We start from the raw sequence: 17,500 nt of genomic DNA, 5'->3' as shown, positions 1-17,500 counted from the left end.
CAAACAATTAGAGATAAGATCAATAACCAATCAGTTTCACCAAATACACATACTCCATTGCTGAAAGATAGCAAAATCACAGAATCACAGATGACGCCTCAAACAACATTTAATTAATTTCCATATACACAACATATTAGATCTCACCTCCACAATTTCCTCATCAAAATCTACAACTAGTCTACTAAACCTTATTCCTACTCACCTTCTTAAGACTGCTCTTCCCTTCCTGGATAATGTTTTGCTCTAGATTATAAATAATTCAATGCTATCAGGACATGTACCGCAGTTGAGTGGAGACATGTTTTTTTTTACTCTTAAGAACCCCTAGAACAAAGATATAATACTCTCCAAAAATTAACATGCGAATCCCACAGGCCCCCAAATTAGACACATAGGCCCCCCTACTATATGGTGAGTTAACGTCAAAGGGCAAAGTCACATGACTTCTAGTTGTAGTCTGTTTATGAAATGAAAGGAGCAATTTCGTTTTTTAAAAAAAGGCAAAATAGTGTGATATTTTCACAGTTAGTAGGCTAGATTATTACTTTACACACAATAAAAAAAATATTGAGGCAAATTGTAGACCCTTCCATATACGACTAAACACAAATGTTGAAGGTCTTGCTTAAGTGGATTTTTAAAAATCATTTTTCTATGTAATTTGCACTTTCAGAAATAAGAGATGATGTAGGCCTATTTTCAGTTTTATAGCTGATTGTCATATTTTGTTTACAAGTTACAGATGGAGTCTGGGTACTTATTGTACTGTTTAGCCAACATCTTACACACTTCAGGCTGTTGCAGATAGCTCAGGGAAGAGACTGTATGACACTAGGTGGTACAGCCTGAGACATGCACAATAAAAACAAATGCTTTCTGCATTTTTGTTTTGCTTTTCCCTCCATTGTACCGAACTCGTACCGAACCGTGATGTCCGAACCGAGGTATGAACCGAACCGTGACTTCTGTGTACCGTTACACCCCTAACGCACACATAAACAAAGGAAACGGCTCATACTCATGCAAGTGCTCACATAAACCAACACACAAGAATTCACATATACACACATTCACACTCACACACAGAGATACCCAAAGGATATAGACACTCAATCTACACTTGATACACAGAAACAAATGCAAATGCACTCAAAATACACATACACACTCACAAACAAGACACACACAAACAAGACACACACAAACAAACAAACACACATGCACGCACACACACCTTTTTTACACACACACGCCAAGACACAAGATCGTGTGGCGCCACACACGACCCACACACACTGCCACAAGACACACGCGCCACACAATAATAATACACACTCACACATGGAATGATTTGTAGGACTCGGTTCTTCTTCATGTTGGCTGGAAGGTTGCCTGTTCTCATCTTGTCATTCTGGATTTTTATGGAGGTGAGCTTCTGAGGAGGGAGACAAAGACCTGAATCAAACCAGCACCACCCACACTGCAGCAGACAGGCTGATAAACAGACAGACAGACAGACAGACATCACAGGGAGAGAGAGGGACAGAGGAACAACAGCAGACAGACACAAAGAGAAAATACACAGTAAAGTAGTGAAAGAGAGGAAAAAAGTGTAGAGGGGAAGAAAGAAAGAGGGATACAGAGAAGTACAGAAAAGAGACGAAATGAAATAATATAGAGACTGGAACACAAGTATATATAGAGAGAGAGAGACTGAAAACACAGAGAGTTATATATATATATAGACCGAAACACAGAGAGAGATATATATAGAGAGAGAGAGAGACTGAAACACACAGAGATAGAGAGAGAAGAGAGAGAGAGAGAGAGAGAGAGAGACTGAAACACACAGATAGAGAGAGAGAGAGAGAGAGAGAGAGAGACTGAAACACACAGATAGAGAAAGAGAGAGAGAGAGAGAGACTGAAACACACAGATAGAGAGAGAGAGAGAGAGACTGAAACACAGAGAGAGAGAGAGAGAGAGAGAGAGAGAGAGAGAGAGACTGAAACACACAGATAGAGAGAGAGAGAGAGAGAGACTGTTTACTGTGATAGAGAGAGAGAGAGAGACTGAAACACACAGATAGAGAGAGAGAGAGAGAGAGACTGCCCACACAGATAGAGAGAGAGAGAGAGAGAGAGAGACTGAAACACAACAGATAGAGAGAGAGAGAGAGACTGAAACACACAGATAGAGAGAGAGAGAGAGAGAGAGAGACTGAAACACACAGATAGAGAGAGAGAGAGAGAGAGAGAGACTGAAACACACAGATAGAGAGAGAGAGAGAGAGAGAGAGAGAGAGACTGAAACACACAGATAGAGAGAGAGAGAGAGAGAGCAACAGAAACAGAGAAAGGGAGCAGAGAAGAAGAGAATGAACAGGGAGGACAGACAGAGAGAGAGAGAGAGACAGGTGAGAAAGCAGGTGAGTGAGACAAAAAGGTATGCAGGAGGAAAGTGAGACAGGTGGAGAAAAGCAGGTGAGTGGAGACAGGCATGTGGTGGAGGAAAGGAGACAGGTATGGTGGAGGAAAGGTGAGAAAAAGGTATGGTATGTGGAGACAGGTATGGTAGGTATGGATGGACCCATCCCTCCACAGCCTGATGGGTGGAGACTCCCCAGGACACACAGGAAGATGAACACGACCAGAATCACAGTGGAGGAGGAAAGGAGGAGGAGGAGAGGAGGAGAGGGAGAGGAGGAGGAGAGAGGAGAGAGGAGGAGAGAGGAGGAGGAGAGGAGGAGAGGAGGAGGGAGAGGAGGAGAGGAGGAGAGGAGAGAGGGAGAGAGGGGAGAGGAGAATGGAGGAAGGAGGGGGAGAGAGAGAGAGAGTAGGGAGGAGAGGAGAGAGGAGGAGAGAGGAGGAGAGGGGGGGAGAGAGGGGAAAGGAGGAGAGGAGGAGAGGAGGAGGAGGAGAGGAGAGGAGAGAGGAGAGGAGAGGAGGAGAGGAGAGAGGAGAGAGAGGAGAGAGAGGAGAGGAGGAGGAGGGAGGAGAGGAGGAGAGGAGAGAGGAGGAGAGAGAGAGGGAGAGAGAGGAGGAGAGAGGGGAGAGAGGGGGGAGAGAGGAGGAAAGAGGAGAGGAGGAGGAGAGGAGGAGAGGAGAGGGAGAGGAGGAGAGAGGAGGAGAGGAGAGAGGAGGAGAGGGAGGAGAGGAGAGGGAGGGAGAGGAGGAGGAGAGAGAGGAGAGAGAATGGAAGGAGAGAGATAGAGAGAGAGAGGAGGAGAGAGAGAGAGGAGGAGGAGGGAGAAAGGGGAGAAAAGAGGAGAGATGGGTGTCCCAAAAGACCAGAGTTTAGGGATGTGCCACTGCTTTCAATGAACACAGCAGGACAGGAAATGACCCATACACACCTAGTCATGTGATCTCACAGGGAGCACAGTCAGGGGAGAGGGAGTTAAGTCAATAGGGCTTGTCTGATTTCGGCTGAGCTGCCTGACTTGTCTGGCTTTCACGTGAACGTGATCTTCAGAGGCCGAGGAGCTACAACAGAGGGGTGACGTGACTCAAGGGAGATATCATGGAATGTTGTTTGCAGTACAAACACAGCAGAACTTTCATTCTACTCATTAAATGAGTATGATGACTGACTCAAATAAATTCTTATGATGTAGTTTAAAATAAACCACTGTTGTCATACAGTTAACAGGCCTGCTTTGTACATAAATTCAATATCAAGTGTTTTCTATATTGTCTATCTATTTGACAACGAGGAAATAATAGATGTCAAACATTTTCAGTAGGCTAGCCTACCATTGTTGCAGAAATCACGTTTGAGAAGGTATCCGCCGATTTTTGTTTATTTTCGTATTCCAACATGAAGCAGCATGAGCATTAAGTCCATCAGTATGCATTGTGTTCAACCAGCATGCATCACATCAAATCCAGATCTGCTGGTCTGCATGAAGTCGAACTCCCCTGCGACAACCTCTGGGTCAGGGGGTACTCATCAGTATGTCCACATGACCTGACAGAGATGGTCACATCTGTAGGCCACCTGATCCAATACAGTGGCTCGGATTGGCTGATATGAGAGGATGTGATCAGCTGATCAGCTCATCAATAGGTCACATGACCTCAGAGTGGCCTCGCCGTTAGGTCACATGGCGTCCTGAATGACCTCTCACAAGGTAACCTCATGGGTGGGGTCACTACGTCAAAGATGACCTCACAGAGTGGCCTAATGGGTAGGTCACATGACGTCACAGAGTGGCCTCATGGGTAGGTCACATGACCTCAGAGTGGCCTCATGGGTAGGTCGTGTGAGGTGCGGAGACTTACGTCCGTCTGGACCATCTGGCAGCGCTGGGCTCGGATCACGGCGTCACGGCCGAACCCGATCACCTTCGCTCGACCCATCATGTCCAACGTAGTCGATCACGATGAAGGTGCCCGTCCGCCCAACACCCGCACTGTCACACACACACACACACACACAGATAGGAAATTAGTTATATACACACACACTCTCGTATGACAGATAGAGGTACTTAAACAAACAACATGCATTGTACACTGTGCACTCATTTAGATAAACATACAAAAGTAAACCTCCATTCAAATAAACACAGACACACACTGACACACACTGACACACACTGACACACACTGACACACACTGTACCTGCAGTGCACGACGATGGGCCCAGCATACTGGGGGTTGCAGGTCTTGACCTTCTTGAGGAACTTGAGCATGCCAATGGGGGTGAAGGGCACCCCGAAGTCTGGCCAGCTGGTGAAGTGGAACTGAGTGACCAGACGCTGGGGCTTCTTCCCAGAGACATCGCCCACCTGAGAGCATGCCACACACACACACACACACACACACACACACAGATTTATACACGCATGCCCACACACACACACACACACACACACACACACGGGTTATACTTGTACGCATACGCATCACACACACACACACAGATTTATGCCTTGCGCATGCACACACACGCACACACAGATTTATACGCACGCATGCCCACACACACACACGCACACACGTTTATCATGCGCATGCATGCTTACACACACACACACATTTATACTCGCATGCATGCCACACACACACACACACACACAGATTTATGTACGCGCACACACACACAGTTTATAGCATACCTTTACCTGAAGTTGCTCTTGTACGCATGCAAGCTGCACCTGTGCCACACACACACAGTTATCATATGCATGCCACTACACTTTGCTGGTTATCATACGCCGCGCGTACACACACACACACAGATTATCTGTACGCGTACCCATGTCACCGCACGTTGCTCACATAGCATGCCTCACCACCTGGTTATCTTTTACACACACACAGATTTGCCTTGCATACATACGCACACACACACACATTTATCATACGCATGCATACATGCGCACACACACCGCCAGATGTGTTCTTCTGAGCCCTGCTCATATCAAAGCAGATGATTATTAATGTTTAAGGTTAAGGTCAGAGGGTTAAAGGTCCTGAAATTGTGGTCAGTTGCGGGAACTTTCTGCTGGATGCAGAACTGCGGGATGGTGCCCAGTCACAACACCATCACACATCACCTCCACCGACTCTTGTGGATGTTCCGTGGGTCAGCCTGATCCGACAGTACTGGGCACGCCACCGCTTAGCACACACACACACAGACACACACAGACACACACCTGCAGCGCAGGTATTAGAACTCTACCCTCCTAAGTACTGTCCAGAACACACATGACTGCTCAAATGTCTCATGTTAATGGAAGGCCTGGAGTATAAATTGTTACAGTGTCAGGTTCAAAACCATGCAGATCATCTAATGTCAATCATACCCACACTTACCCCTCCTCTCCCTCTCTCCTCCCTCCCCTCTGTCCTCCCTTACTCTCCTCTCCTCCTCCACTTCTCTCTCTCTCTCCTCCTCCTTCTCTCTCTCCTCCTCCTATGTCTCATCATCATTCGTCATTTCATTCATCATCATGGTCGTCATCGTTCATCGTGTCAGATTTGTCATCATTGTCATCAGATCGTTGTGTCATCGTCGTTATCATCGTTTTTAATTCACGTCGTCGTTCATCGTTTGTGTCAGACCGTCATCGTTTGTCATCATCGTTGTCATCATTGTCATCGTTCATCTCATGTATCATTTCATGGCCATCATCATTCTCTTCATCATTCTCTCTCTCTCTCTCCTCCTCCTTCTCTCTCTCCTCCTCCCTTCTCTCTCCTCCTCCCTTCTCTCTCTCCTCTCCTCCCTTCTCTCTCTCCTCCTCCCTTCTCTCTCTCTCTCTCTCTCCTCCTCCCTTCTCTCTCTCTCCTCCTCCCTTCTCTCTCTCTCTCTCTCTCTCTGCTCTCTCCTCCTCCTTCTCTCTTTCCTCCTCCCATCCCCTCTTCCCTCTCCTTCCCAAAAGCTCGCCTGGGTTGGTCACCACGCCAGCGATGGTGGCGTGTTTCTTTCCCAGATCATCCTCCAGAAGTCATTCACCGTCTCCTCCTTTGGTCCTGGAAGCCAGCACTTTTACACACACACACACACTTACACACACCGCTGAGACACACACACACACACACGCGCACAGAGACACACACACACACACACACACACACACACACACACACTGAGACACACACACACACGCACTGAGACACACACACACTTGCGTCTCTGCCAGGTGTGTGTGTGTGTGTGTGTGTGTGTGTGTGTGCTGTGTATGTGTAATATTGTGTGTGCTAACGACAGTGTGTGCGTCTGTGTGTGTGCTGTGGCTGTATGTGCCCACCCTGTGCGGCAATGAATTTGTTCTTCTCTTGATAGCCTAAGGTGGGGCACAGGTCCAGGATCAGAGGGAGAGGGCGCTGTTAACATCGAGGCTCTAACTCACTTGCATGTGGGAGCATGGAGGCAAGCAGTGATGAGATGATCTTAAATATTTGTGTATCACGTAGCGTGCTGTTAAAATAGTCTTCAATGGAGATGTATCACAGCATATTAAATAGTCTTATATAGAATTGTACATGTCATTTAATATTAAATAATCTTATATGGAAATTTGTATGTCATTTAATATGAAATAGTCTTAAACAGAGATATGCGTATGTAATGTAATGTGATGTAATGTCAAACTGTTTCTAATGGGATATCTATGAAATGTTTTAATTGGGTGGTAAATGGCATGGCATGCATGCAGTAGGTTAGATGTTTATGCAGTGATGTCCATGCCTCACGGTGATGTCATACTCACGGTGATGTCATACTCACGTTTATGTGGGCGATGAGTCCAGAATCTGGGACTCCTCCAGCAAACTCAGGTGCACTCTGTCACCTGAGAGTGAGAGCATGGCAGAGAGGAAGAGAGGAGAGAGAGAGGAGAGGGAAGAAAGAGGAGAGAGGAGAGAGGAGAGAGAGGAAGAGAGGAGAGAGAGAGAGGATATAAGAGAGAGAAGAGGGGACAGAGAGAGAAGAGAGGAAAATATAGTTATAGAGAGAGGAGAGAGAGGGAAAAGAGGGAAGAGAGGAGAGAGAGGAGAGAGAGAGAGAGAGGGAAAAGAGGGAAGAGAGGAGAGAGAGGAGAGAGGGGACAAGAGAGAGAAGAGAGGGAAAAGAGAGAGGAGAGGAGAGAGGGAAGAGAAAGGAGAGAGAGGGAAAAGAGGGAAGAGAGGGGGAGAGGGTAGAGGGAAAAGAAATATATATAGGTAGAGGAGAGGACGGAGGGAAGAGGAAAGGAGAGAGGAAGAGAAAGGAGAGAGGAGAGAGGGAGAGAGAGGGAAGAGAAAGGAGAGAGAGGAGAGAGAGGGAAGAGGGACGGAGAGGGAAGCAGAGGAGAGAGAGAGAGAGAGGAGAGAGGAAGAGAAGGAGAGAGAGGAGAGAGGAGAGAGAGGAAGAGAAAGGAGAGAGAGGAGAGAGAGAGGAAGAGAAGAGAGGGAAGAGAGGAGAGAGAGGAGAGAGAGGAGAGAGAGGGAAGAGAAAGGAGAGAGAGAGAGGAGAGAGAGGGAAGAAATGAGAATGAAAAGAAGGAGAACATCTTGTTCAGACTGTTTGAGCTGGACCTTTAACTCCTACATGAAATCGACTGGACAGCACAACTCCTACAGCGAAATGAGCTGGACACAACTCCTACATAGAAATCGTGGGACAGAATCACTGAGCATTTACTAGGGTCTAATAGCGGGTGCATGGCGGGTGTGTGTGTGTGTGTGCAGTGTTTCCCATACATTGACTTGTTGTGACCACCCACACAATATCAACATTGACCACCACACAATGATTTTCAGGTTGTACTAAATTGTTAACTAAAAGCTGGTTAGCATCATAACCACGCTAAACTAATTTGTTAAAACTGTTGCATTCAAGTTAATTCTGTAAACCCACCACAATTCCAATTCTGAAACACTTGTGTGCATGGGCATATATATAGAACAGTCATAGCGTAATATATGTGTGTGTGTGTGTGTGTGTGTGTGTGTGTGTGTGTGTGTGTGTGAGTGAAAGTGTGTGTATGAGTGTGAGTGAGTGCGTGTGTAAGTGTGAACTTGTGTGTGTGCGTGAGTGTGTGAGTGTGTGTGTGAGTGTGAGCGTGAGCATGTGTGAGTGTGAACTTGTGTGTGTGCGTGAGTGTGTGATTGTGTGTGTGTGTGTGTGTGTGTGTGTGATTGTGTGTGTGTGTGTGTGTGTGAGTGTGTGAGCGTGAGCGAGTGCGCATGTGTGAGTGTGAACTTGTGTGTGTGCGTGAGTGCGTGAGTGTGTGTGTGTGTGTGATTGTGATTTTGTGTGTGTGTGTGTGTGTGTGTGTGTGTGAGTGTGTGGAGCTTGAGCGAAAAGCGCATGTGTGGAGTGTGTGAACTTGTGTGTGCGTGAGTGCGGAGTGTGTGTGTGTGATTGTGATTTTGTGTGCGTGTGTGTGTGTGTGTGTGTGTGTGTGTGTGTGAGTGTGTGGACAAGTGAGCGAAAGCGCGCATGTGAGTGTGAACTTGTGTGCGCGTGAGCGCGGAGTGTGTGTGTGTGTGTGTTTGTGTGATTTTGTGTGTGTGTGTGTGAGTGTGTGTGTGTGTGTGAGTGTGTGTGTGAGTGTGTGTGTGTGTGTGTGTGTGTGTGTGTGTTGAGGACTCACAGGGCAGAATGTTGACGTAGCGGTTCTTCTCCTTGTTCTCCTCTTTAGAAGCAGCATCACACGAGGCCTGGATAGGACACACTGGCAACGCCTGGAGACACACACACACACACACACACACACACACACACACACATTAGACCAGTGTTTCTCAAACTTTTTGTCTGGGGACCCACTTTTTAAAAATGACAGACTATGTGACTCAACTTTCATTGACTGTGGTAGTTAACAAACTAGATCAGTGGTTCTCAAACTTTTCTTTCATTCCCACTTTGATCAACAAGGGGCATTCTCGGTCCCACCTGTCCCTCATGTCGCTCTAAGAAAGTGGTAGGTCAAGCTTTAAAATTGTCAAATTTATTGAAATAATGACAAGTTCTAAATATATCCTCTTCAACAGAGTTAAAATCAGCTGGTGCTTTCGCAGATATAATAATGAATAAATACATAACACACATATTTCTGTTTTCCAGCAACATATTATGAAGCATAGGCCATTTTACAGCATTGTACAAATATATTCAATGAAATACCAACATGTTGCATTGAATGGATCCATAATCCAGTCATACTGAGCACTGCTGGTTGGGAAATATTTTGAAATAAAACTTTGCAGGGGATGTGATGTAGGCCTACTTGTTTAATACATGGGATCCCAAGAGTGCCTCCCAATCAGATCCGTTTCCATTTCTTTAGCCAGAAATCTCAAAGGCATAATACTGTCGGATCGAGGCCTGTATCCCATACCTCGAAGTTTTTTTACGGCAGTAATCTTATTTGCTAGGTGAGGTAGGTGCTTGTCTTTGCCCCTGTAACTGGACATTTAACTCAAATGTATCGCTAAGATATCAAATATATCTCTAAGATAGGCCAGCTTAGGTCCAAGAAACGTTGAACGTGCTTGCAGATTCAAACATGCGCCTTCCCTCCTAGAAGAGGCTTAATTGAGCTCAAACAACAGCGACAAAGCACTTTACCCTCGGAAAGCCACCTTGCCCTCGGCTGTGAAACAGTACAGCCTTGGTCAGCTGCCATCTCTTCACAAAGTCGGAGAATAGACGCCAGCGCTTTTAAAGGGTCGGTTTTGATGAAATTCCACCACCTCACAACAACGCTCAAAACTCATGTAGGTCGGGACCAACTAAGCTGCCTTTCTGTGAATAACACAGTCGTCCATTAACGCATCGGGTGCTACCTGGGCCCAGGCTACAGATAAAAAAAATAAACAACTCCTGCTTACTACTACACTACTGACCATTTATAAACTGTGAGAGGGCACAGCCCGTGGGTACAGCACTAGCCATAGCCGGCTAGGCAGAAGATCATTGAGAAATAAACGGACTAAAAGCGTGACTGTCTTAAAGTTTTACAGTGCAAAATGTATACATTTGTTAAACAGCATAAAATCAGCAGTATTTTTAAGCAATTAATATTTTAAAAGAAATACTTTTCATATTAAATTATAGGCTATAAAAAATGTATTTTTTTATGTGTGTGTCGTGGGGGTGCGGGGGCCTGGAGCCGAAACGTTTGCCCACCCCTGCTGTATGGGGTAAGTGAAGCTCCTGGACATTTCTGTATGTGTGTGTGTGATCATGTGTTGTATATGTGTATCAGTGTGTGTGTGTGTGTGTGTGTGTGTGTGTGTGTGTGTGATCATGTGTTGTATTTGTGTATCAGTGTGTGTGTGTGTCTGTGTGTGTGTGAGATCATGTGTTGTATTTGTGTATCAGTGTGTGTGTCTGTGTGTGTGTGTGTGAGAGAGAACATGTGTTGTATTTGTGTATCAGTGTGTGTGTGTGTGTGAGATCATGTGTTGTATTTGTGTATCTGTGTGTGTGAGATCATGTGTTGTATTTGTGTATCTGTGTGTGTGTGTGTGTGTGTGTGAGATCATGTGTTGTATTTGTGTATCAGTGTGTGAGTGTGAGTGTGTGTGTGTGTGTGCTGTAGTGTGTGCTGTAGTGTGTGTGTGTGAGATCATGTGTTGTATTTGTGTATCAGTGTGTGTGTGTGTGTGTGTGTGTGTGTGTGTGTGTGTGTGTGTGTGTGTGTGTGTGTGAATCTGAAAGCCTGCAGACAGAGAGGGGGCACACGGGGTGAGGCGTACATTAAACTCCTCCCGGAAGAGCTTATTGTCGTCTGCCATGCGACGGTTCATTTCCTCCTCCAGCTTGTCCACAGGAAGGGGCGGGTACTTCCTGTTTGTGCTGGGCGAGCGGGCCAATAGCGGCACACTCTGCAGCTCTGCCACCGAGAGCAGGAAGGGTGGAGAGGGAGGAGAGGAAAAGAGGGAAGGAACAAAGGATGGAGAGAGAGAGAGAGAGAGAGAGAGAGAGAGAGAGAGAGAGAGAGGGAGGGAGACTTTAAACACATATCTACCGACAAAGCTTCCTACATATTAAACAGATAATATAACACCATAACAACACATTTCATAGAAACAAAAACACATTTCCTAGAGCCTAGATCTATAGATAGATAGATAGATAGATAGATAGATAGATAGATACTTTATTGATCCCCAAGGGAAATTCTAATTCTAGAAAGGTTAACACTAATTTTCCCATACAGTACTGTTTTCTGTGCTATGTTCTGATAGCACCTCTGGAAGCCAGCAGGGGGCGATAGAGCCCTCCTGACCAGCACTAGTGTCCCTCTGCTCTCATGTGTCTTAGGAACAGCAGGGGGCGATAGAGCCCATCTGACCAGCACTAGTGTCCCTCTGCTCACAGGATTTCCAGAGTCTTGCCATGTGTCTTAGGAACAGCAGTCGCTGTCCGTGACTGATGGGATAACTCTCTCTCTCACACTCCTCTCACACACACACACACACACACAAACACAAAGGACGCAGCACACATACACAAATGGGACTGATGGGATAACTCTCTCTCTCTCTCACACACACACACACACACACACACACACAACACACAAACACACAAACACGCACACACAAACACGCACACACACACACAAAGGACGCAACACACATACACAAACACACACACACAACATTCCTTTCTTCCGTGTACACAAATTACCATGTACAATATGTACATATGTATGTATGTACACATACATTCAGTACAGCTTGACATCTCTACACACACACACACACACACCAGCTTCCTGTCTTAAAAACAGAACATACAGTACATAAAAAACATGAAGACCACACACACACACACACACACACGCGGGTCGTGACTGTACCTGTGTCATCTGCTCTGCCATTGGTCAGTCTGAAGGAGTTGGAGTGGCTCCCCGCCTGCTTGTACTTCTTAAACCTGAGAGCAGAGAGCCTGGGGTGAAGTCACAATGTTGCCATGACGACCCCACAGTTCCGACCCCATGGCTCATGTGTGTCTGAATATGAAGAGGTCTGCATGGGGCCAGTGTGTGTGTGCGTGTGTGTGTGTGCATGTGTTGCTGGTATAAGTGTGTGTGATAGAGTGAAAGCTGTGTTTGTGTGGTGTATGTAAACTTGTATCTTAACACATGTTTGTGCATGTTTTGTGTTTGCAAGAAACAAAGCTGTTGTGCGCGTTTTAGCTGACCGGGATGTAGGTAGCAGGTATGTAGGGAATCTGACCTGCGTGTGCCTTCAAACAAGGTGTGTGTGAGTGCGTGTGTGTGTGTGTGTGTCTTTGTGTGCGTATGTGATGCAGGTGGGCGTAAGATGCGCAGTGGCGATGTGTGTGAGTGTGAGTGTGTGTGTGTCAGGAATCTTACCTGAGCATGTAGAGGACGATGATGATGAAGATGATGACCAGGAGGGATGAGAGGGCCACCGTCACCGCTATGATGGGGGTGTCATCTGAGAAAGAACACACACACACACACACACACTTAAACAGCTGACCAACAGTATCACCAGGGTCAGTTTCCTGTACATGATTTGAGGCCCCAGTCCTGAGGGGTTAACTCTAGGTGTGCTATGAGGCAATGTTACTGGCTAACCTGGGTAACTACTAACTGCTATGATGGGGGGTGTCATCTGAGAAAGGACACACACACACACAAACACACACACAGACACACACACACACACAGTTAAACAGCTGGCACCCTAGGTGTGCTATGAGGTAATGTAACTGGCTAACCTGGGTAACTACTAACACACACACACACACATCTAAACAGCTGGCACCCTAGGTGTGCTATGAGGCAATGTAACTGGCTAACCTGGGTGACCGCTGCTCTCTTAAAGAACGCTGCACTGAGCACCTGTTGTTTTTAAAGTGACGCATTGTTTAGAGATCAGCTGGTCACTCCTAAAGATCCCTGCAGTAACCTCACTCTGTGGTACACCCCTCTGAACCAAAACCCACTGAGAAAAGCTTCTAGTCTTAATCCATGTCTGGAAAAACAGTTTTGTTTTTCACTAAATGGGCTGACCAGTCATGCCCTGAGCAGAGCCTGAATCTACCAATGGATAATGAAAGAATGAATGAATGAATGGATAGACCACTTACTCACCCTAAGCCTGAATCTATCAAAACTCTCAAAGCTTTGAGGTCAGTCAAGCAGTCACTGCCTACCAGAGGAAGGTCTTGAAAAGACTGCACCGTCATTGTTTAGCTCAAGCTACAACATGTAGCGCCTTACCATGTATAAGGTCTGCTTTCATTCCTTACCATGTATAAGGTCTGCTTTCATTCCTGAATAAGTTCTGATATTTATGAGTGGTGTCCTCAGGCTCATTCTGACATTCTCAACTTCATTCTGATGGCATGTGGTCACGCAGAGCCAATGAACCATCTCGGTGCATCCCCGAGTGAAGAACCAGGCTATTCACTTTGCGTTGGTAGGGGTGACTATTACAGCAGAAAACGACCAAATGCGTGAATCCTCAGCTAAGAAGCCCTTGGGCAGTGACAGACGTGCTGTTGTCTGTGTTTTTGCGAGGCCAGTCTGTTGGCTATTAGTTTGTCAGATCGCTAGTTCTAAACAGAAATTTCTTCCTGCCTCCAGCTGGACATGTTGAAACCAGAGAGGATTGAGGCAGAGGTAGCCTGACGTAGCCATACTCAATTCCAGTCAGAATTAGAGAGTCTGATACTGCTCCATTGGGATGTGATTATGCTGCGTGTTTCAGCCGATACAGGGTTTCTTCTTCTCCACAAATGCCTTAACATTCTTTTCTGGTTATTGTGCTGTCAATATCTTGTACAACAGACGTGAGAGTGAAATCTAAATGTCGACCTTTTAGCAGCAGCGTTTTGTTAGGAAGAACCGGGAAGAATGAAGCACTTTTTAATTCAACGTCATTTACAAAGACATCGTTCTACACTGAAAGCTAATATGTTGTCACCAGCGGCCTACATCTGCCCTACATCGTTCTACACTGAAAGCTAATATGTTGTCACTAGCAGCCTACATCTACCCTCTGTCAAACACAATTGCATTTTCAGCTCTGAGCAAAACCGTTCAGGAGTTCTGGTCCGAACTGTGACTCCGAACAGCTCTGGTATAGTTGCTCCACAACGGAGCAAGTCCAGACCGAACTTCACGACCTCAAATTCTGTGGGCGGGGCTAAGATCGGCTGGCTTCCAGGCTAAGGTGGAGCGAGAGTATTCCAAAATTGTTGCCAAAACTCCTTCCTGTCTCTTTTCAGCCGAACAAAGACATGCTAATGCATGACCAATGCTACAGCTAATGACTCAGACACCACAGACCATCACAGATCAGCACAAGCTCCTGCCCCTGGTAACGGACACTCCGGGTCTGTGAACCAGCCACCAGAGAATGTCAGACATTGTGATCCATCTTTCAGCATGACTTCCTGACCTGCAGGGCATGACGAGGCCACTTAAGCATTTAACATCAGCATGAGTCACCTCACATCATTCACAACCCACACATTCAGCTAGCATTGGCATGCTGTTTAGCCTGTGGGCCTGCCACTCACAGCCAATCACAGCATGCACAGAGGCACGTGGGTGTGGCCTGTGAGCCTGTGACAGCCAATCACAACACAGAGACATGGCTGTGCCTGTAAGCGCGCAAGTAGAGAGCAGAAAGAAGGACGACGAGGTCAGCATCAGAAGTGCCGCCACTGCTTGAGTGAGGAGAGGGAGAGGTCAGCATCAGAAGTGCCGCCACTGCTTGAGTGAGGAGAGGGAGCGGTCAGCATCAGAAGTGCCGCCACTGCTTGAGTGAGGAGAGGGAGAGGTCAGCATCAGAAGAATTCTTACCTTCACCGCCACCTGAAACACACAACAAAACACAGATGTCACACCTATGTCTATTCAAAACACACACACAAAGGGCTGTGCTGTGCTTTTCTAGTACTTGTGTGTGTGTGTGTGTGTGTGTGTGTGTGTGTGTATCCAGATACACAGTGATAAGATTAGAAAGCTAACAAGTCATCCCGTTCAGTTCAGGTTAGGAGATGTTGACATAAGTGATATCAGTTCTGTCTCCGGTAACACACACATGATGTTACACATTGCATGCTGCTCACGCTCTGGACTAGAGCCCCTTCAACATTCACTGCTAAACTCAATCAGTGTGTATGTGCTTATCGTCATAGTAACATACCTGGAGGTGTGATGGCAGGCGGGCCCAGCGTCTCCGTGGTGACCTCTGACTCAGGCTCGAGCGTGGTATCGTCCGTGGGCTCGGCCGTCGTCTCCACGGTAACCACCGGCTCAGTCGTGGTGGCGTTCTGGCCCGGCTCCGCATCAGGGCCCAGCGTGGGGGGGGGCGCCGGGGACTGCGGCCGGGTCACTGGTGGGTCTGTGGGGGGGGCCGGGCCGGGGGGGTCCACCATGCGGGGGTCTGGGAGGGGCACGGGAGGAGGGTGGGGCCACAGAGGTGCCCTCTGGTGGGGAGGCTGTGTGGGGGGGGGGGTGGGGGGCCAGCCGGGTTGGGGTGGGGGGGGGGGGTGTGGGCAGGGTGGCATTGGTCAATGTGGGGGCAGTGGTGAGGACCTCCGACAGGTCGTCTGTGGCTGTGAGATTGGGGAGCAGACCTGCGGATATACGGGGGACAAATCAGACTGGTGGGCGAAGAGGCTAGCAATGCAACTAGCAATGTAGTGTGTGTGTCACCTGTGGGAGCAGGGATGGTCTGTGCCGAAGTGTGTATGCATGTGTGTGTGTGTGTGTGTGTGTGTGTGCATGTGTGTGTGTTTGTGTGGGAGGAGGGGGGGTGTGTGTGTGTGTGTGTGTGTGTGTGTGCGTGTGCGTGCGTGTGAGTGCATGTGTGTGTGTTTGTGTGGGAGGAGGGGGTGTGTGTGTGTGTATGTGTGTGTGTGTGTGTGTGCGTGCGTGCGTGTGAGTGCATGTGTGTGTGAGTGCATGTGTGTGTGTGTGTGTGTGTGTGTGTGTGTGTGTGTGTGTGTGTGTGTGTGTGTGTGTGTGTGTGTGTGTGTGTGTGCATGTGTGTGTGTGTGTGTGTGTGTGTGCATGTGTGTGCGCGTGTGTGTGTGTGCGCATGTGTGTGAGTGCATGTGCGTGTGCGTGTGTGTGTGTGTGTGCATGTGTGTGTGCATGTGTGTGTGTGTGTGTGTGTCGTGTGTATCTGTGTGTGTGTGTGTGTGTGCGCATGTGTGTGTGCATGCCTCACCTGTGGGAGGGGGGATGGTCTGAGCATGTGTGTGTGTGAGCATGTGTGTGTGTGTGCATGTGTGTGTGCATGTGTGTGTGCATGTGTGTGTGTGCATGTGTGTGTGTGCATGCCTCACCTGTGGGAGGGGGGATGGTCTGAGCTGAGCTGGGGGCCCAGGGGGCCACACTGCAGAGCAGGAGCAGCGGGAACACACCCATTCTGCCCTGGGGGTCAGAGGTCAGAGGTCATATACGTGCTAACATATAGTGCTAACATGCTGTTTATGCATGGTGCTGATAGATAGGCATAGGGCTAACATATATGCATAGCGTTCTTTTTTTGTTTGTTACATTTTTTATTTTCAGAGTGACACGCTGCAATACCATGTATTCTAACATATGTGTATGTAAAATATGACCAACAATTACACATAGGGTCTGTTTGAAATGGGAGACAGCTGCCTACTGCCTCCCTCCCTACATAGAGAGCTGTCTCAGTAGACATGACTTTGGAGTAAATGCATCTTTTAAAAAATGAGCCGTGAAGCACTCTAGAATCTTTGGTTAACACTCACGGCATGGCGTTAGCAAAGGCCTGACGTTAAACTAAATTAGCTTTACGAAGCTAGCAGGCTAACGTATAAATTAGTTTTATGGCCGCAGATATATCAGACCAGACGCCATTAATGGTTACAACAATGGCATAATCAGATAGTAAATTGTTTATTTCTCATCTCTCATTTACAAATCTAAGCAAAACTAGATGTACCGCAGCGCGGTACAAAATATGACCGCCGCCCAGTCCAGCACTTTTTTCCACAAAAATAAATCACGCTGAAATGCAT

General features: G+C 47.2%; 1 protein-coding gene across 1 annotated transcript in view; it reads right to left on the bottom strand.

The window, feature by feature from the left end:
* ptpra (protein tyrosine phosphatase receptor type A) overlaps window positions 1-17,500 on the bottom strand; it is a 51,232-nt gene that overhangs the window by 4,606 nt on the left and 29,126 nt on the right. The window contains 13 exon segments of the mRNA XM_048235620.1: window positions 1,345-1,438; window positions 4,287-4,377; window positions 4,379-4,417; window positions 4,630-4,796; window positions 5,510-5,544; window positions 9,096-9,186; window positions 11,206-11,342; window positions 12,315-12,388; window positions 12,834-12,918; window positions 15,300-15,311; window positions 15,646-15,885; window positions 15,986-16,078; window positions 16,793-16,880. Of these exon segments, the coding sequence (XP_048091577.1) occupies window positions 1,345-1,438; window positions 4,287-4,377; window positions 4,379-4,417; window positions 4,630-4,796; window positions 5,510-5,544; window positions 9,096-9,186; window positions 11,206-11,342; window positions 12,315-12,388; window positions 12,834-12,918; window positions 15,300-15,311; window positions 15,646-15,885; window positions 15,986-16,078; window positions 16,793-16,880 (1,246 nt within the window).

Source organism: Alosa alosa, chromosome 23 (genome assembly GCF_017589495.1).
Source record: "Alosa alosa isolate M-15738 ecotype Scorff River chromosome 23, AALO_Geno_1.1, whole genome shotgun sequence".
In the NCBI taxonomy this organism is placed as follows: Eukaryota; Metazoa; Chordata; class Actinopteri; order Clupeiformes; family Clupeidae; genus Alosa; species Alosa alosa.
Note: the sequence above shows the minus strand (reverse complement) of the source record. Positions and strands in the feature narration are given on the sequence as shown.